This window comes from Hippocampus bargibanti, linkage group LG01 (genome assembly GCF_051943395.1).
Source record: "Hippocampus bargibanti isolate YZ-2025 linkage group LG01, ASM5194339v1, whole genome shotgun sequence".
In the NCBI taxonomy this organism is placed as follows: domain Eukaryota; kingdom Metazoa; phylum Chordata; class Actinopteri; order Syngnathiformes; family Syngnathidae; genus Hippocampus; species Hippocampus bargibanti.
Window position 1 is genome coordinate 10,566,363 of NC_142734.1, and position 21,178 is coordinate 10,587,540.

General features: G+C 40.3%; 2 protein-coding genes and 1 long non-coding RNA gene across 4 annotated transcripts in view; 2 read left to right on the plus strand and 1 right to left on the minus strand.

Moving 5' to 3' along the window:
* Nucleotides 1-7,255, plus strand: part of LOC148903051 (protein ILRUN-like) — an 8,952-nt gene extending 1,697 nt beyond the window's left edge. The window contains exons 2-5 of the mRNA XM_088995582.1: nucleotides 353-507; nucleotides 2,485-2,682; nucleotides 2,969-3,291; nucleotides 5,192-7,255. Coding sequence (XP_088851708.1) covers nucleotides 353-507; nucleotides 2,485-2,682; nucleotides 2,969-3,291; nucleotides 5,192-5,227 — 712 coding nt within the window. The 3' untranslated portion in view covers nucleotides 5,228-7,255. The remainder of the gene's footprint in view (nucleotides 1-352; nucleotides 508-2,484; nucleotides 2,683-2,968; nucleotides 3,292-5,191) is intronic.
* Nucleotides 7,256-8,003: 748 nt separating this feature from the next.
* Nucleotides 8,004-19,909, plus strand: LOC148903052 (SAM pointed domain-containing Ets transcription factor-like). Of its 2 annotated transcripts, XM_088995566.1 has the most exons (8): nucleotides 8,004-8,124; nucleotides 9,615-9,751; nucleotides 11,136-11,218; nucleotides 15,019-15,436; nucleotides 16,564-16,761; nucleotides 17,156-17,200; nucleotides 17,286-17,408; nucleotides 19,652-19,909. In XM_088995566.1, the coding sequence occupies exons 2-8, from the start codon at nucleotides 9,658-9,660 to the stop codon at nucleotides 19,828-19,830; spliced, it is 1,140 nt and encodes a 379-aa protein (XP_088851692.1). In that variant the 5' UTR covers nucleotides 8,004-8,124; nucleotides 9,615-9,657; the 3' UTR covers nucleotides 19,831-19,909. The 2 variants fall into 2 exon arrangements, with proteins under 2 accessions (XP_088851692.1, XP_088851699.1); XM_088995573.1 differs by lacking the exons at nucleotides 8,004-8,124; nucleotides 9,615-9,751; nucleotides 11,136-11,218 and having other exon boundaries at nucleotides 15,022-15,180; nucleotides 15,266-15,436.
* LOC148903053 (uncharacterized) lies at nucleotides 18,149-19,072 on the minus strand. The gene is made up of 2 exons (XR_016114527.1): nucleotides 18,779-19,072; nucleotides 18,149-18,581 (listed from the first exon to the last, which is right to left on the minus strand). It is a non-coding gene; the product is annotated as an uncharacterized LOC148903053 (long non-coding RNA).
* Nucleotides 19,910-21,178: the final 1,269 nt, after the last annotated feature.

The window sequence follows — 21,178 nt, forward strand, 5'->3', positions numbered from 1 at the left end:
GAAAATTCATAGTTACAGTTACATAATTATATTTAAAAGGTAAATGCAATGCACTGGTTGAGGGAATTGTTGTGATTATTGCCTTGTCATTGAATGTGGAGAACGTAGTGTATTTTCCTGGCTTTCATCGAGTGAATGACATCGCACTGGTTGCTTTTGTCAGATCACATCAGAATCAGAAACCCTTTATTCGTCCCACAACGGGGAAATTTGCAGTCCACAGCAGCAATTTTAAAGGGGATGGGGTGCTGACGATACATGCTTTTGGTGTTTTAAACAGTTTTGAAAACAATGGCTTCTGAATTGATATGAAAACCAATTATGCTAATCAATGTTGTCCTTTCTGTTTCAGGAATTTACAAGCAGCAATCGGAGCCTACTATGACTTTGAGAGTCCGAATATCATTGCTCCATGCATGTCGCTTGTGAAAGATGTGACAATTGGTGAGGGCGAATCCGTTCCTCCTGACACACATTTCACCAAGACTTGGCGGATACAAAACACAGGTAGAGCCCTAACAACCGTCATTTGTCCACCACATACAGTTATAACTGTATTGAAGGCCGTTTAACTTAAAAGAGCGTCTACCATTTTCACTAGCACGAATGGTTTTCTCCGTGGAATATCTAGGGGAGTATTGCATGTGTAGAATGATGGTTCGAGTGATCGCTTCAGCAGTGTTAGTGAAAGAGAAACACATTTACGACTGAGTGATAGTAACCGGCGCGAGACTATTACTGTACAATTGTACCCATATTGCTACATGATATGCGCCATATATGACATACCTCTGTTACAATAGCTAACGTAACAAATATAGCTAAACAACAATTGAAAAATGTTCATTTTCCTTTCGAGGTTTTAACTTTTGTTGTCTGCCATCTTGCCTTACTGATACCTGGTCATACTCACCTTGCATTTGTTTCATTGCATTCCAAAGTCGTGGTAGAGGATATCGCAGGCTTTTTTGTGATACGCCGGAAACTGCCGAAAGGGCTGATGGAATATTCCTTTACCATGGTGCATTGCATTATTTACATCGAACATGGCGGATGGTTGCAATATGGAGCGTTGGCGTAAAACTCTAAAAGACATTAAAAACAGGCAGCAAATAAACATTCTTGTTTTTAAGAAACAGTTGAATAAGTCTGCGGAAGGTAGTGACAATTCGTTGCGGCAAACTACTGTTAATGATTCGAATTTAGTGGATAATGGGAATGATTTCAGAGCTGTTGCACCACATTGGGAATCTTCAAAAAAAGAAATGTGTTTAGGCCGTTAGGTAATAAGAAATCTTGTGCTAAGTCTTTCTCTTCTCTATAATACCGTCCAATATCAAAATAGCACAGGATTGATTGTGTAATAATTAAATAAAATTGAAAATGTTTGTTTATTTTTATCTGATTAAATTATTTAACTTGAATTAAAATCGGTTGTTCATATATTAGAAAAATAGATTTTACTCAACTAATGGTTTTTCATTTGCAATTTATAAATATTCTCCAGGGTGGCCCGGTAGTCGAGTGGTTAGCACACCGGCTTCACAGTGCAGAGGTCGCCGGTTCGCGTCCCGGTCCGGCCTCCCTGTGTGGAGTTTGCATGTTCTCCCGCGTGGGTTTACTCCGGGTCCTCCGGTTTCCTCCCACACTCCAAAAACATGCATGGCAGGCAGATTGACCACTCCAAATTGTCCCTAGGTGTGAGTGTGAGAGTGACTGTTGTATGTCTTTGTGTGCCCTGCGATTGGCTGGCAACAAATTCAGGGTGTCCCCCGCCTCGTGCCCGAAGACAGCTGAGATAGGCTCCAGCAACCCCCGCGACCCTAATGAGGAATAAGCGGTACAGAAAATGAGATGAGATGAGATGAGAAATATTCTCCAATGAATCTATTTTGATTTATTTCAACCAGTTTTGTATACTTTACCAGTCTAGTTAAATCGAGCCCCATCAATTTTACAATTTGGCCCCCATTTCAGACATACGTTTTTTTAATTTCCCAGATGCGTCCTTGCAGATTTTTCTCCTTCAATACCAGTTTACATCAAAGTTCTCCTCAACTTTGATAAATCATGTTGTATGTGCCGAAATTATTTGCATGTGTCCCTCCAAGCACGCGCAAAATTAACCTGATATAATGTTGCATCTTTTGCATACACGATCCTGCATAAATCCAGTAAATGGATCAGATTGCACATCTGTTTGCATGAGCAAGCAAGTTGGTACCCCTTTTTCACGTGCAAACATTCATTAAACCGCATCCATTGTATTCACCCACTTGGGTATTGAAATGAATTGAGAAGGTATACTGTAGATTTTCAATGTTGTCCAGTAGTGTCATTATTGGTGGGGCATCGAGTTTTGGTCCAATTATCAATGCATATCGAATTGATGCTACCTTATTTACTGCCTGTGTCACAATGCTTCTACAAACCTATGTCATATGTGGACCTTGTCATTCACAACCATGCCTTTCTTATTGTTAGGTGCAGAGTCCTGGCCGCCTGGTATTTGCTTGAAGTATGTTGGAGGAGATCAGTTTGGTCATATAAACATGGTAACGGTGCGCTCACTAGCCCCCCAGGAAATGACGGATGTGAGTGTGCCTATGCAGAGCCCAGTGTCTCCTGGCATGTACCAGGGCCAGTGGAGAATGTGTACAGCAACGGGACTGTACTACGGCGGTATGTGTTAATATACAAATGAATTACAACACATTTGTGGCTTTTTTAGCACATTTGTCTTACTTTATTCTACAAATTAAATCACAAAGTGACTCCCGATTCTAAAAAAAATTAGCAAATATATGCATGATAATTAAAGTTTAAATGCCATGTAAGGATGTTTTTGATAGAATTAGGAAGCCATTTACTCGGCTTACTACCAAAAACACAGTTCTGTCTTATATAATATTTGAGTTATGTAATCCTCTGGGTTTTTTGTTTTGTTTTGTTTTGTTTTATTTTACAGACATTATTTGGGTGATCCTGAGCGTGGAGGTCGGTGGCCTTCTCGGTGTCACACAGCAGCTTTCGTCCTTCCAAGCAGAGTTCAACACCCAACCTCATCGCAACGTAGAAGGAAATTACAACCCCTTCGCCTCACCAGAGAAAAGCAAATGGCCCAACAGCAACACAAGTATCCACCATGACAGCAACCATAAAGTCTCAGAGGAACACTGGCAGAGAAGCCCAAACCAGCTGCAGCAAGATCAGAATGGACTTTCACACAACTCTGTGGATATAGTAGCAAACAGCCGGCAAAGCAATCTGTCAATAGTCACTTATAATCAGGTAAGTGTCATAAAGCCCATGGAGATATTTTGTATTGGAACTTTCAGACTAATTCAGTGTACGTTATGTCATTTTCAAGCACAGTGCAAATTACAGAGTCCCTAAGGCAGGGGTCGGGAACCTTTTTGACTAAGAGAGCCATAAAAGTAAAATATTTAGAAATGTTTTTCAGCGAGAGCCACACGCACGCGCGTGCACATACAAACGCTCGCGTGCGCGGGCGCGCACACACACACACACACACACGCGCACGCGCGGCCGCTTTTCAACAAAATATCAGAATGTATTGTTTAAAATAACTTTGTGATAGTGCTCACCGTTAACATTGATGGTTTTCCGTTCCTCGTGATTGGTAAAAATCCAGCCGGTCCAGAGGCGAAGTTTCTGCTAGCTAGCCTGCACACGGCTCATAAGCTTCCACACTTGGTATCTGCAATCCACTTCTCGCAGAAGTATGTCGATGCTAACGTTAACATGGGGCTTGTTAAAATGTCACTGACATTTGACTGTTTCATCGATGGTATTGTTTCATTGCAAATTAGAATCAGAACATTTTCTCTCCTCTAATGCTCCGGTGCATTCACGCTCAAGTGCACGAATTGGGTGTGAAGTGCACTCGTTGGGCATTTCCCTGTTTCAACATGACGGCCACTATCATCCAATCAAAATTGCTCTTTCCTCCAACTCCAGCCCCAACGGGAAATGAACGCCGAAAAAAACGACAATATGTATTTAGTTTTATCGGCGAGCCATATGCAATCACCAAAAGAGCCATATATGGCTCGCGAGCCATAGGTTCCCGACCCCTGCCCTAAGGCATTGTGTGTCCGTTTTAATCAAATACAGCGTAAAAAAAGTATCGTTTCAATTTCACAAATTTTATTAACAGGTAATTTCAGTGGCGTTCATGGGTTGACTTTGGTATACAATGGTATATGATGGTATAACAGCTATAAAACACGGGATAACAACAAATTATATGCCGTTTGGTCACTAAAAATCTTGACTTTCAACATCTGAGTACTTTGCCTGACGGCAGTGATATGCTAAAAGTTAGCTTTTGTCAATGTCTCTGTAAACTGATTTGCATCTTCTTCTTCGTTTCCTTTCGCCTTTTCCCCTCAGGGGTCGCCACAGCGAATCAATGTAAACTGATTTGCATAATCAAAGGCAGAATTTAAAATCCAATTCCACATGTACTGTGTGATAGAGTGTTTATGCACATTAGTAAACATATTACGCTATTTCATGTTTAGATTAAGTAAACATATGTTTTTTCATGTTTAGCTTAGTATATATTATGAATTGTGCACGTTTAATTTCAGTCTAATTTAGTTAAATAAAACTATCAGTCTTATTAGTTCAATAGCCGTTGGAGAAAAAGCAACAGCTCCAACTTCAATCTGAGACCCGCCCAACACTGAGTTGCTCGTAACCGATTGGACGGGAAAGGTCGACTTGTTCGCAACTGATTGGACAACAGATCGCCACTCTGTATGTTTAAAAACTTGTCGGAGCGGGAGCTCGCTCTCTTTTGCTCTTTTGCTCTTTTGCTCTTTTGCTCTTTTTGCTCTTTTGCTCTTTTGCTTGTGCTCATGTCTTCGTCCCACCGAGACGAGAAGTGCCTTCTCTGTCTCATTAGAATAAAGTAGTTTTTTGTTCACCATCTATTGTACTTGCTGATATTTTTATCAAGTGAACTCCAGACAATGCGCGAACCAGGAAAGACAAACGAAGTTTTAACCGGACACTGTGCACCCCAGCAAAGAGTGGAAGCCAACATCTTTGCTATACAAGTCTGCACGTGTACGATGACGTCAGTCGAGTTACTATGACATTGGAAATGAAAAGCCTTGCTATGTATCCTTAATGTTTTCTAATGTGTTCCTCTTTCTTGCAGGGTTTACAAGAGCCTTCCCCTTTTGGTCACTCGTGAATATTTGGACTTGTTCTAAAGAAGCTGCAGCAATAAACGTCTTTGGAGCCGGCCACCTTGAAAAGAGAAGAGGTCTTATGAGTCGCTGCAAGAAAGCCTGTAATGATTTTATGCAAAGTGGTTGTAACCTGCAGCAGCACTCTTGATCAGCAGGTCTCTGAAATTTGATCTACCAACATCTGACAGCCACCGTATGCTCACATGAATGCTAAGTCAAAAGGTAGTGCAATTGAGTCTTTTGAGTGATTTTTTTTTTATGATTTAGTTGTCAGAGTGCAGAATTGTGTGTCAAGTATTGTGTGTGTGTGTCTGTGTGTGTGTGTGTGTGTGTGCATGCGTGTGCGCATTGAAATACAAACTTTGGAAGAAAAGCCATTTATTTAGCCAATTTATGCTCCGGTTTCTGCTTTGATTCCCCAATGCATCTATTGATAGTTTCTGAAAAGTTTCCCTTTTACAAAGAAAAATTCTATGGTCATTTCACAAAATGCCTGTCTTATCTTTGCATTATATGGAGAAATGCTCCAGAAAATATGAGAAGTCAAATCCATGTAGTGTACTTACCCCCCCCCCCACCCCCCTACACACAAACCAGTAATCCATAAAATTTAAGCAATATTTCAGAAATAAAATGAACTACAAAGATCCTCCATTCGAGGGTGCCATGTTGCTGTCAGAGCAGCTTCAATTGATTATCACAGTCAATATCTGGGTTTTTCGGCCACGTTGTATTAATAGTAACAATGATACATTTGACTCACCTTTGGAAGACACTTTTTATGACTGTTCGTACCCTCAAACAGGACCTTTTGTCAGAATTAAAATGGGAAAGCTGGTGTGACACGATTGAACACAAACCTGTTTTGCTGGATGCAATTTGGACCTCAAAGAATTATCCAAAGACTAAAAAGCATTATGGAGGGTTATATTGCAAGGAAACATTACCAAATTAAAAAACTAGAGACTTAATATATGACGTAGAAATATCATTTGGACACAAGCATCCAGTTGTTGTTCTGGAGGTATGCAATTAATCTCACATATATTTTTGGAATACAAGAGGAAGCCAGAGTAGAGAATATCTGCGTGGCATTATGTCATAGGAGTTGCAGACTCAACAGAGAGAGGTTGAGATTCAAACGTGCAACCATTGACTGTGCGGTTTACATGCTTAAAAAGTAACTGCACACATCACCCTGCTGCCTTTGAAATGACCCATATTTACTTAAATGTGTATGCTGTTTTAAAATCAACACTATCCTGGTCATGTTTCCGTCGTATTAGCTTAAGTATTGCATGATTTATCGTAATTACTAAGTGATGGAAAGAAGTGATCCATTCATTACATTACAGGACAGCAATGTATATTTCTAACAATCGAATCAGTTTTTATACTCTTTTAATTTGAAAGCACTTGCACAGTATGATTTAGATTTGAATGTATTTGATGAATGTAGAGATGGAAAACATTTGGTTGAATGACGAATTAGCCCAAAAAGGGATATCCATTTGTGTTTGTGTTGAATACATTTCTGCCTCTTTGGTGTCCTTTGCTGGATGCAAACATCACCGATCCCGTAAGTGACACCAGAACTGACGCTTGTGGTGGTTTTTATTCTGTTTTTTTTTTGTCACTGCTTATTTAGTAGCACTGGACTGGCTGATCTATGCACTGAGTAACGTGACCTCCAAAGGCCCGTGCATGTGTGCGTGTTTTTACTGTTGTTGAATTCCAAAGGGCTAATTGACTCTTGTCAGTTAAATCTATTGACAGGTGAAGAACTTCTACGCAGCTGTAACTTGTAAAAAATCCCAAAACAAGGGGGAACTTTACCAAACCAACTCATGCCGAAACATGCCACAAAGACGACAATTGTTGCAAGTGGTCAAACACTTGTAATTGCTCTTGGTTGTGTGTGATGTGTTTAGCTGCAGTTTCCAATGATGAATCATACAGCAGCATGTTTGCAAATGAGGGAGTGTTCAAGGTTTTTTTTTTGACTTGTCAGATCGAGGAATGTTTGTATGAATAAATTATCACTGAAAATATAAGGCTTTATCTCTTGTTTGTATAAATCAAGAAAAGTTGCTGATTGTGTAGTGCAAAGGTGGCAAAGTCAAGGCCCGGGGACCAAATCTGTTCCCGCCACATCATTATATGCAGTCTGCGAAAGCAAATCAAACTTGTGAATGCTTGCTAAAGTCTTAACCAAAATTTCAAATTGTCCTGTGTAAACCACGATAACAGTCATTATTTGTCACTTCAAATTTGAAAACTCGTTATTCATTAATGTGTTGTGCGCTCTATATACAGTATAATGTATGGAGGGGATTAAACATTATAATGGCTTCCCCAAGTTCATAACGGGCACTCAGAGGAAACTAACTACAATGTGGCCCACAGCAAAAAATGAGTTTGACACCCTTGGTTTACTGGGTCACTTGCCTGACTCAATGGCCATGTGAATGGTCTCCAAATATGCCCTGCGGCTGACTTGTGACCAGTTCAGTGTCATCCACCACCTGCCGGAAGTCCGCTGGGACAAACTCCAGCACACAGCACCTGCTGACCCTGTGCGCGATACGAACACATTTTAATTTTAATCATCTTTTCTATTTTCTTATACATCGGTTTGTTTTCTCGGACTTCCTATCATGATGTTACATTCTGTCCGTCTTTATATTGTTTTATTTTCTCAGACTTCCTGTCATGACATCGCAGCCTGTCCGTCTTTACAAAAAGCTTTCCCAAACAGCCCATCCCTCTCTTCTCCGCGCTTCTCCCTGCGTGCCTTTCGGGGTAGGCAGTTACATTTTGTGCCGCTCCAAAGCTGAAAGAATCTTGTTTTTACTTTTGATTCCTGCTTCATTAATGATAACCCTAACATCTGTTCCGGGTAAGGCGTGTTGAGAATGGCTAGATGACTGTATCAAACAAATATGGAATACTGCTCCACACTTGCATTAAGACTAAAAGGGAAGAATGCTTTTGTCCGAGGCAACACATTAGCCTGAAGTGAAGCAACTTTGAGTGCCTTATCGAGTCCTGTGAAAGAAACGGTGGGGCCTATTTTCGTATAGAGGCGCGCGTGCGCTCGGTGTTAAAAAAGCGCACATCTTCATTTTCATGGTGTAGTCAGTCTAGTTGACTGTCTTTGGGAATTTGGCAGACCAGGCTGCACCTGACAAAGCATACAGAGATTTGTGTCAGAGGCAATAGTGTAGTGTTTTAAAACATCTGAATAATGTAAGAACTCAATTAATAATAAAAAAATAAATAAAATAATAATTATTATTATTAGTAGTAGTAATTGTAGTAGTAGTAGTAGTCATACTAGTAGTAGTGGAAGTGCTTCCATTCGAATCAGAGGACTCCTGTTCTTTGTATTTATGGTTAATTCTTTAATTTGATTTCACTTGCAATATGAATCACCAACAACAACACCACCGTAGAACTACAAACAAGTATAAAAATATAGCTATTATTTACACACACATTTGGACTTTACATCAATGAAATAAAACATATGCAATAAAATCGTACAAACCACTTTGCCCGCTTTCTGTCCGAAATGGAAGTTTTTGATCTTCGTCCTTTTTATCTTTTCCTTAGTAAACAGTACGGCGATAAAGCATGCCCATTCTCACCGTCTTCTCAGTGAAATGAAACTTAAATAAGAAGCGCAGAAAGTAAAACTTGTACCGGAAGTGACAACAACCCAATGTAATGTCAAGAAAAATAAAGCACAGCCATCTGCTGGTCAACTATGGGATAGCAGTCATAAACAAATGTTTCAGCTGTATTTACAGGTAGTGTAGGCTGTGCACTCCATTCTCCTGCGCTTACTCCAGCAACTCTGTTATGCCTCCTCTGTATAGACCGCTCACAATCTTACGCCGCATTTGAAGGGATTGAAGGGAGCTGCTTTGATTGTCCAGGAATCAAATTGGCTGTGTTCACAGCACAAAGATCCATTTCTAACAGGGCGTATCCATCAAAGTGATGTTGCGTTTGGTAATTAAAAAAAACAATAAAAACGCTACCTTCATTCGCACTTTTAAAACAAAATTTAACTTGCACCCGGCACGCAAATAGGGCCCTATGGTTAAGCTGTTACTTGTACTATGGAGGGAGGTGGTAGTTGTACAAATTTATGATATGACAAACAGTTGGTCATACTGCATATCAATGCACAGTAACAATTAGATGTTAGACAACCCGTCCCTGACTTTTTTTTGGCTCATTGAAACTTAAGGGAGAAACGTGTTGTTGCAAAGCTATATCAACGTTTAGAACAACCGTATTGGGAGAGAAAGTTTAGGTTTCAAATTCAGAGGAAGACAGCAACTTGTTATCAGATCTCTTTTCCCCTCTCTTTATTGTAAGGAGGAGCCAGGTTACATGCTTGCCTGGAGGCTTACTGGTCTGCATGGGACTTCTCTCAACGGCTCCTGTCCAACAGCAAAATAAACAACCAGAGGAAACGTTTGCTCTTTACCCCTTCAGAGGACTACGAGAGAAATGTGCACGCAATTAGATCACAATTGATTTTGATATGCAAACCTGCTAAAAAATACCAACAGGGTTGAGGGACGGGGTAATTTAAGCAGCTCTTTAGAATAATTCAACACTGTTTAGTTAAAGCAAACATTGACACAAGTTCTTCCTCGCTCCTTCATAACCTGCTGGTCTTTGTTGTTTGACTTTCCAATGTGAGTCTAAAGCTTTTCAAAACAACTCATAGAATAGTTATATAGGTTTCCATTTGTGTTCTTCAACCAATGCGTAATCATTTTTTCTAAATACGCAATCTGGCTACGTTGAACATCCTTAAAACCAAAGATCCCCACCTTACCCCATTTTTTTACCTTTGTACGGTTGGTTGGGCTGTTTTCCACTCCAATTTTTTTATCCATGTTTCTACTAAACTGGCAATGCTCATATAAGGGGTTTTCCACTCAAAAAAATGTGAATGGTTTGTCAACATAACTACTCAAATTATTTGAAAAGAAAAAGAAATATAGGAAATTATTTGAAAAGAAAAAGAAATATAGGAGCTGTAGCCCAGCAGATTGTGTTTTGCCGTCACAATTAAAATTTTTGAAAACATCTTCAAATTCACCAATTTTCAAACACTTCAAGACATCAATAAATTCAAGCTATTAACGCTTAAGAATGTGCAGCCACGAACTGAAAGTCATTCCAGGCGAAGGTGCATCATCCACAAGATAAAGCTGACAGAGAAAATACCAACATTTCCAAAGCTGTCATCCAGGCAAAACAAAATACCTGCATGTTTTGGTAGTTGACCAAATAAGTCAATCAGTATTTGTTCATAATGTCCATGACTCAAGTGTCAATCGACCATTCAAAACATTTTTCAATAATGGGAACCCCTGCACCACCTCCACTAAATTACATGTCTCATATGCGTGCACCACATGAAGGTATGAATTGGTGAACCTAAAGTAAGATACTGATGAGACCTATCTTACCGTTGTCAAAATTTTGCTTCTCACATTATTATCATGCTTGCATCAAGTGATTGATATACTTTTAGCTGTGTGTTGTTTTAATAATTCCTTTGTAAGTAAGTAAATTAACATTCGTGTGAACATGAACGGTTGCTTACTTCAATAACTGTTCAAAAATGATTAGTGCTTAAATTTTTGGCCAAATATGCCCCTCCCACTTATGGTCACACCCAATTTTTCACAACTCAGATGTCAAATTAGAAGTCAAGCGCTTTCTCCTCAGGGCTTGATATCTAACAAGGTGTCCCAAGGGTCGTCGTGGATTGAAGCAGTGCTACTCTAAGTTAACCGAGACGTCTGTTTGACATCCAGCTAGTTTTTTCCTTGAGGCAAGTAAGTTTGAGCGCTGCAGCAGAGTGCAAAACCATTTCAGGTTTGGACGAAGGCAAAGTGGAGCAGATGCATCAAGAGAGGAAACTGATCTCCACTGGTACCCACTTTGAACCAATGGCTATGGTAAGAAATTTACATTACAATAAATAGAACAATCTTACATTGTACATTGTCTCGTTGTTGGACCAAAAATGTCAAATGTGTTGCGGTGCCTAATGGAGTGAAATTGAATGATTCAAAATAATAAAAGCTATTTCTGTGAGTTTTTGCAGTGAAATGCTTGTTATTATTTTGATTCATGAAACCATCCAAAAGAGCTTTGTAGAATTATTATATTTTCTCTTCGTGTTATTCTTTCAGTGTTGTTTAACACCTGCAAATTAACCTTGAGATCATGTTTCATGAACCAGCTTGAAGATGAAGGATACTTCATGGCTGCTGATTTAGGCAAAGGGCTACCGGCTCAACATAACTACAGTAAAGTCTCGTTATAGCGATATCGCTTATATCGAGAGTACCGCTTATTACGATACTATTTTCATTTCCCTTGCACATTTCTAGTCTTTTTATGTATAATTAGTACCGTTTAGTACGATACCCGGTTATTACGATAATCCGGTTATTACAGTGCTCCTTTTCATCCCCCGCCGGCCATTTTTGTTGTTTATATCGATATATCCGTCGCGCCATTGGTCAACTTGGTCACGTGTCTTGTTACGTGAGCCGCCATCGGTCGCGCCATTGGTCGACTTGGTCACATGAGCCGCCATCGGTCGCGCTATTGGTCGACTTGGCCGTGTGACTTTGTCACGTGACACGCCATCGGTCGCGCCATTGGTCAACTTGGTCACGTGTCTTGGTTACGTGCCCAGCACCCGTGTAGCAGAGCCATTTTCATTTTCAGACGCTAGCTCGTGTGTAGCAGACGAGATTGAAGTGTTTGTGTTAAAAGGTAAAAATGGGAAGCAGAAGAAGATTGATGACTTTTTTAAATTGTATACATAATACAGTAAGATGTAAGCGTTGCAGTTTCCCTGTTGTGTTATGTACATGCCCACTATACTGTATATGAATGCAATCGTTTTTTGCAACAATGTTTCTTGTTTTGTCTGCTGAAGCGCGATGATTTTGAAAATTATTAACATTCCATACTGTGTATTAAAGGACAGCCGATGTCACTTTTTATTCAAATGCAAATAAAAATGACTTCACGCCAAGACGTCTTGCATTGCTTGTGAATCCAAACAATGGCTTCAGATTCGGATAATATGCTTTCTTGTTACACATCCAGTTATGAATATGTTTCAAATACACTGTAGTTCTGAAGATTAAAGCATACATGTTTACAATCATTAAAGAATTATATGTGCCATTTTGAGGCAACATTGGGGGAACATCTCTCACCCAAAAAAAAGGGAGCTAATGGTCAGCTCCGTTTCTTATATGGCGCTTGGCTTCCCTCTTTTGGCGGCTTTTGTTTAATGCAGTTCGGCGCAGGATCGGATATATCGATAGTCCCGGTTATATCGATATTTTTTCGGACTCCCTTGAATATCGATATAACGAGACTTTACTGTATCTGAAATAAGAAATTGGGTCAATTTATTTGGCATGGAATCATATCATGGCAACTGCAGCCACTCGCTTGTCCCTCAGAAAGCTCTGTTGTTTTTCCCTTGTGTTCCAAGACTGACCTTTGAGCTAAACTAGGTGTTTCAAAACATATTGTCTTTCAGTGGAACCTCATTTCAACAACCTCATTTACGTTTTCACCCCTCCGACCTTCACATTGCAAAGTCCCGATTAATAACAATGTTTACAATGAACACATTTCTAATGTCAGCCTGATGACAATGATCAGATTTTTCTCACAAAAAGGACTGGTGAAAAGGCCTTCATTACAACAAACCTCGGAAAGCTAACGAATACCATGACCAGCTCACGATTCCCCTTGATTGGTTAGCAACAGTTCGACTCAGTACATTCGGATTTTCTATTAAAGGCTTAGTGATTGTTGCACGGCACAGTTATGATCACATTGTCTGAAACATGCCCGATAAACAAAAGCGAATCTCACTGTCTTTAGAAGTTGAAACGACCTCTCACTGTCAAAAGGGAGTCTCCCAGACATCGGCGGTGCTGGCAGTTGCTTATGGCGGGTAACATTTGCTGACTGAATGTCTTCAGAGGTGAAGTTGGAAGGCTACAGTTGTTTGGTTCATGTCTGATGAAATCATTTGTACTGTACTCATACTGTACACACATATTTGTAATTATTTAGTGTGAACTTGTACCACCATCGTTTTTACACCTACAAATGTTGCAGTGGTGGGCCGTCAGGGACTGCAAGGCCTTCTCTGCTGGCCTAAAAATATCTGAATCATTGACTAATGTGAATTATATTCTGTCCATTAATTCTTATTAAATAATTCCAAATTGTCTTTCAGCTTCCTTTCATTGCTTTTTCCTGTTGTGCTGCTTCTAGGTGTGTGTTTTCATATTTACGCATTTCAGAGAAGATATGGATTTCGTTGCAGATATACTGTTAAAGCAATTTTCAAGACGGACTTTACAAGAATAGATGGACATGATTATGGTTGGATAGCTCCGAAGCTAGCAAAAATAGCAAATAATATTGCAATTTTATGAGGTTATCATAAATCCACACATTCCTAATAAAAATTTGAACAGTTTAATGACAGTATTTCTTAAGTTTCTTCAAGTCCCAAGTTATTTCTTGGCCAAGGGTACCCTCAAGTGGGCCCATACACCACACTCAATGCTGATTGATTCAGACGTAGCACTACTGCAGGCCTTGGAGTGACATGTACGGCCCACCACTGAAATGTTCATATTCTATTCTACATTGTCTTTAGGGGCCGTTTTATTGGAAGTAATTACGATGAACTACTGTTACAACGTACAGATTTGTTATATCCCTTGTGATGTGGTTCGACTGTTCCACATTTACAAAAGTAGGATTTAATAATGAATAACAAAAATCCCTAGGTGGCGCTACAATTTCCTGTATTTTCTTTAGAATATCACCACAGGAGACATACTCTAACTGCTGAGGTATTTTTAGAACAGGCCCGCAGGATACTCATGTGGTGCTTGGGTACTCCCTGGTTCCCAAGGGTAGCCTTTATGATGTCCCAAGGGTTGGTGACCTTTGCTTTAGATTAATTTGTTTGTGGAAGACTGGTGATTCGACACACCTTATTTCATAGTTATTTGACATTTTGGTTTAAATTGTTTTGGAAAGTTATTTGCTCTTTGGTGTGTGTTTGGTGTTTGCGCTCTCTCTCTCTCTCTCTCTCTCTCTCTCTCTCTCTCTCTCTCTCTCTCTCTCTCTCTCTCTCTCTCTCTCTCTCTCTCTTTCCCTCTTTCACTCTCTTGCTCTCTCTCCGCTCAAACATTCATGTCAACGGAGAGAACACATAGAGTCATTGTTTACTTTGGAGGAAGGAATATCTAGAAGAGCAAGTTTTAACTGCAATCAAACTTCTGAACTGCAGTCAGTGGTGCATCCAGTTGTTTAAGTCAAGCTCATTGTTATCCACTCTCACATGATTGTACCCTAGCTTCTTCAAAATTATATTTCCTTACATCAGAGAAATAATGTGTCCATGTTGTCCCCATAATGCATTCTGCGCTCTTTCTTACACCTGTAAACTTTATCGATGAACTTGAGATATTGTGCTATTTCAATGCATAAGAGAGATATGTTGATTCGTATGTGCTGTCCCAATTCAATAAATGAAATGATACAAAAAAACAATTTGGCTTTGTGATCGACGCTCTTTAAATGTGGCTCATTTCATTCAGGGGTATTGAATCGGTTGCAAATGGAATGTTTTGGTTCAATGTATACGAAAAGCATCATTTGAATGTCTTCAAAATTATCGGCTTTTCTTTTGCAGCCATGCCTGAAGATGAGCATGAGGAGTTCAGGCCATGATCACATCGGCTCCACAGGACGTTTGTGTCTCTGCTTAAGTCCCCCATATGAAGGTGGTGGGTTTCCCTGGGTGGAGGAGACAGATAATATCAAACCATGCCACAGTTTGTTGGGTCTGCCAGAGGTTAGCTGGCCATTCGTGTGCCTTACTGGTAATGATGAGTCTGCAAGTGAAGAACTCAGCATGGCTGCTGCTCTTCCTGCTCAAGATTTGTGGAGTCCAGAACCAAGCCCACCTATTCTCAGCCCAGCTCAGAACCCTCCCATTGAAGTGCAGGGTAAAGCAGAGGAATATTGTCTGGAGCAAGTCCAGTCAATGGTGGTGGGAGAAGTGCTGAGTGATGTCAACAAAGCTTGCACGCTGCTCAACATTGCACCAGGTACAACTCATGGTTTCATGTCAGATTTTATTGTTTTTGGTGGAGATTCAAATACTACTGTGCTGTTGCTATCAATATGCGCACACACCTAATGAGCCTCTGGGTATCTGCACACCTTGTGCAAACAGACGGTTTTCACACCATCCTTTTAACTGACTTTTAACCCAAAAAATCTTTCACAGTGACGCTGATTGTTTGCCGTGTTAAACCACACGCAGTCCCAGAAATAATTTCGCAGCCATACAAATTATCTTGATGGGTTTTCTATTTCTATCAGTAGTGGTAATATTTTGAGTTATCGGAGCTCAAACTCCAGCCCTTTTCAAGAGACTTAACAAAAACTAAAAGACTTGGATGTTGATTGAGACATAATGTCTCGACGGACTTGATTGCTGTTCATTTTATGTTTGGTTTAAAGAGAAAAACAAAAATCAATTAAAGGCATTCAATAATCTAAAATCACGCACATTGGGAATTGCACTGTCATGATAGGATTATTAGCCTGCCAAATGTTGAACCCTGTGGAACAACATTCGATAGTGGGTACACAGTTGGACTCAGAGCAAACAAGGCTCACACAAAAAGTTTTGTGGCCAAAACCCCTCTCAAACACTCTATAACACGAACAGTAATGCCCACCTGGTGCTGCAAATGCGCCAACAGCTTACAGTACTGCGGTCTGGGTCTACTGTATTTAACACGGCAGTCCCGTCCAACAACACACGACACACAATCTCCAGTGTCATTAGCCTGGAGGATGTCATTAAAAATGTGTAACATGGCTTACTCTGTACTAAGTGGCATCTTAACTCGAATGGAAAACTCTCATGATGTTCAGTTCATCAAAAAAGATTTCAGATGCGTTTACTACATGATACAAACCTACATACATGCAAACATATTTTGTCATACAATTCAGCTCAGTATTTATATTTTGTATATCATAAGGTTTCATGACGGGACTATTTATTTCAATTTTATCTCTATGATGTCATGTGTCAACCATCACAATGCTCATAATTGCATCATTTATTCGTTGGATAGTTTAGCCCAATGACACAATAGCATTTCTAATGACTTTCAGGGGTATGTTTTGTCAATAGACTTGTTTTTATTTCCCTCTGCAGACCCGCAAGAGTGGAACTGCATGCACGTTTACAAATGGCTGCTGTGGACGGAGCACTTGTACCGACTGCCACAGATGAGCATGCTTTTCAAGGAGTTGAGTGGAAGGGACTTGTGCTCCATGACTGAGGCAGACTTCAGAGAACGCTCCTCGCAGTTTGGGGATATGCTCTATGCTCATCTTGACATCTGGAGATCTGGTAAGAATTGAGGCAGTTGAAAATTCAATTGTGTGGAGTTTGTATGTTTTCCTGTGCCTGCATGAGTTTTTTATGGCTACTCTGGTTTTCACCCAAATTCCCAAAACATTTGTGGTAGGTTAAAGAAACACTCCAAATTGTCCCCAAGTGAGGTTGTGACTTGTGTCAGTGGTTGTTTGTCTTTGTCTGCCCTATGACTGGCTGGCAAACATTTCAGGGTGTTCCGGTGTTCCCCATATTCTGCCCAAAGGCAACTGGGATAGGCTCCAGCACGCCCCCGTGAGGTGAAGGGGATTAGAAAATGGATGTATGGATGGAATTGAACCTTTCTGTGATGAGGCAAAAGGTGTGTGGGGAAATCTGCTTAACGTAATTTTGTGTCACTTCCTATTAGCTGCAGCAATGAAGAACCAGTACCTACCAGAAAACTTTAAGTCGGGTAACATTCATTTTTACACACAATGATTGCACTGAAAGGGTCAAGCGATGAATGCAGTGACTGAAGTTGTACTTTTTTTTTTCAGCAAACGACAATTCTTGGTGCAACTGTCCTAGCCAGCCCATTCACTTGTGGCAGTTCCTTCGGGAGTTGCTCCTCAAGCCGCACAACTACAGCCGCTGTATCCGCTGGATTAACAAAGAGAAGGGTAAGGACTCAGGACCTGCAATTCACTGAGAAAGTGGAAACAGTAATATTATCAAGACAGTACAAATTAAGTTTGATAAAGAGCTCGTCAGGTTTGAGTCATCTTATACTTTTGAATATCTATCTTTCTACAATTCAGTCATTATTCATATAACATAAAAGACGTTATCCTGAAACAAAATACTGTACTCGTAAATGAGCTGAGCAGTAAGTTTTTAAAATACAGTAAAATAACTTTTTCCCCCCACAAAATTAGTGTTGAATTGTAATCCATTTTCCCTTTTCCCCCTTTGATTGACCCCCCCACTCCCTGATAAAATGCCAATACCCTTGAACAAATTTTCTATTTGTTGTTGCTTTTTTCCCCCTCTCTTTGAATATATGCCCCCTGTTGCCACGCCCCAATCATCAATTTGAGTCACTATCATAATTTACTGACATGAATATTAGACCCTAATGAGGAATAAGCGGTACGGAAAATGAGATGAGATGAGAATATTAGACCTTCCTCTTGGAAAAAATATAATATTTTTTTTTTTCAAAACACGCAAATAAAAATGACAGCCTACTTAATGAATTAGTATTTTAAATGCTCTGCGACTGGCTGGCAGCCAGTTCAGGGTGCACCGCACCCAATGCCCGAAGGGGGCTGAGCTAGGTCTAAGTGTGACGGGCGTCACAACAGTGACTGTCTTCATCTCCACGATGCTGCCGTATTAATGAAGACGAGACGCGTGGATGTGTCTTTTTATTTCTTTTATTTCTGCAACACAGTATGGCAGAAGGGATGGGTGAAGTCGCATGGGTTTCGTCTTGTGATTAACCTGAATCTCCTCGAGATTGTTCTCAAATGCAAAACATTGTAGATAACAAAACAGAATTAACAACGTGTGATCGTATAGTGGTTATTTACAGAAAAAGAGAATACAACACAAGTTCACTGTTATTTACAAGATGTCCCTGAACGCATCATGGGCGGAGACTCGGCAGAACACGCGGTGCGCTTGTCATGGCTGGCGCACAGTTCAACCAGCCACGGACACTCACGGGCAAATGAAACACGACACAAGAAACTAAATATTGTTCAATAAAAACGAAATGAAACAATTATTACCTGCAACACAGTATGGCAGAAGGGATGGGTGAAGTCGCATGGGTTTCGTCTTGTGATTAACTGCGATAGAAAAGCGCATATGCTCCTAAGTTCCACTCGACAAAACGTGAAGTAAATAATGACACAAAAAGTAATCTGGACTCGAAATGAATAAGGGAACTAATTAGATAACACTAGACAGTACAAAAGGGGAAACAAAATAAGATATTGTCATGAAAATGCGCGTTAATCAAGACCAACAGAAAATTGCGACTCACCCTGAATCTCCTCGAGATTGTTCTGGAAACTATGGGCGGGACATAGTGCCACACTGTGCGCCGTTGCGTCACTTCCTTCATAATTTAATAATCTAAGCGCACAACTCCGTTACATAAGCATGCCCACGACCCTTGTAAGGATAAACAAATTAAACAATGGATGGATTAATGATTTAATTGCAACAACAATTCAACGTAAAAAAAGGAGCATGATCAAACCGCATTGATCGGCTTGTCTGAATGTCCGCGGTTGAAATGCAATATCACAACACCTCCAGCTTTCTGAGCTGCACTTTTATCATGTAGTTTGCAAGTCAAGCAAAATGACATTTGTGACTTAAAAGAACATACCATGTAGTAAAATGTTTCCAACACCTTGATGAATCACTGGTTTTGCAATGAATACAGTAATTAGCCACTATGTCTTGGGCAATGTTAACTCATTCATTGCCAGACGTGCAAAAATCTGTCCACTCCAGTGCCAGGGTTTTTGTCATTTTCACTCAAATTCCAGGACCAACAGAATATTGAGTTTTAGGACTGCATAAACATTCAATGCAGCGTAAGAAACCTTAGGCTCTCTTCTTTCATTCGAGTTAATGGGTCTGGAGTAATATGAGGTGCAAGTGGGGACGGCTGTACAAAAGGCAAATGCTGCCCTCTAGTGGAAGGGAAAAACATTGCCAGAGGTCTGACCAGTGCTTCATCAGCTTCCCCGCAAGAAAAACCAAAACCTGAACAAATTCGGAAATGGCGCTCCACGTCGTTTTCAATTCCCAAATAAATTCAAGAATGGGAGTGAATGAGTTAAGCATGATTGACTCTGGTTGAGATATGGCTTCACCAATGTGACACTTTTTCCTCTGTCCATAGGAATTTTCAAAATCGAAGACTCGGCTCATGTGGCCAGGCTGTGGGGCATCAGAAAGAACCGTCCAGCAATGAACTATGACAAACTAAGTCGATCTATACGGCAGTACTACAAGAAGGGTATCATTCGAAAGCCGGATGTGTCACGCAGACTGGTCTACCAATTTGTTAACCCCATATGAGCAAGCTGTTTGGTGCATCAGGAGGTCAGCAAGCTGAAAAAAATCTCAATGTGCTGGACATAAACAAAAAAACTTGTAATCTCTCTGATGTATTTGACGTTTAATTTTCATTGTAAAGCAGGGTTCGGGAACCTTTTTGACTAAGAGAGCCATAAAAGTAAAATATTTAGAAATGTTTTTCAGCGAGAGCCACGCGCGTGCACACACACACACGGGCTTCCGTGCGCGCCCATGCAAACGCGCGTGTGCGCGCGCGCGCGCACACACACACACACACACACACGCAAACACGCGCGGCCACTTTTCAACAAAATATCAGAATGTATTATTTAAAATAACTTTGTGATAGTACTCACCGTTAACATGAATGGTTTTCCGTTCCTCGTGATTAGTAAAAATCCAGCCAAACGATCGGAATGAAATTCAACTTGCCGGTTCAGAGGCGAAGTTACTGCTAGATAGCCCGCACACGGCTCATAAGCTTCCACACTTGCTATCTGCAATATACTTCTCCCAGAAGTATGTTGATGCTAACATTAACATGGGCCTTGTTAAAATGTCACTTACATTCGACTGTTTCATCGATGGTGTTGTTTCATTAGAAATTAGAATCAGAACATTTTCTCTCCTCAAAGGCTAATGCTCCGGTGCATTCAAGCTGAAGTGCACTCGTGGGGCTCATTTAAAGGGGCGTTTACCTGTTTCGACTGATGGCCAGTGTCATCCAATCAAAATTGCGCTTTCCGCAAACTGCAGCCCCAACGGGAAATCAACGGCGGAAAAAACGGGAATATGTATTTAGTTTTATCGGCGAGCCATATGCAATCATCAAAAGAGCCATATATGGCTCGCGAGCCATAGGTTCTTGACCCTTGTTGTAAAGGCTGCCTACAGAAAAGTGCACTTCTGCCTATTGCAAGCTCACATGAAAGGGAATATTTTGTTTTAAGGACACTGACACAGACATCTCAAGTCACCTTGTTTTCAGGGCTTTGAAAAGGAAATCTGTTTTCCTCAACAAAAAAAAAAAAAAAGGGAAACTAAAATATGAAAAAAATAAAGTTGACCTGTATTTCAGTCGAGTGACAAATTCCACAATGAATGATTTGCGGGAGTTTACTATTTTTTTAAACTCGTTCACTCCTGTTGACAGGTAGTGATATCAATTGCATAAAACCAGGAAGGCTGATATTGAGTCAGTGAATGCCATGCGATTGACCAATACCTCATTTGCGAGCTACTGGTCAGTCGTGAACGGCGCAATGGAAGCTCCTCTGTGCTCTCCATAAAATAGTCGTTTTGTTTCGGACAAATAACTTCACTTTTTGTCATTAAAAGCAATACTTCA

What these genes read in the sequence shown, in the direction of transcription:
- LOC148903052 (XM_088995566.1), top strand. Translation starts at nt 9,658, where the DNA reads ATGGGACTTCTCTCAACGGCTCCTGTCCAACAGCAAAATAAACAACCA. An exon ending in CAGAGGACTACGAGAGAAAT is followed by an intron (nt 9,752 to 11,135) that starts GTGCACGCAATT and finishes AAACCATTTCAG; the next exon opens with GTTTGGACGAAGGCAAAGTG. An exon ending in TCTTGACATCTGGAGATCTG is followed by an intron (nt 16,762 to 17,155) that starts GTAAGAATTGAG and finishes ACTTCCTATTAG; the next exon opens with CTGCAGCAATGAAGAACCAG.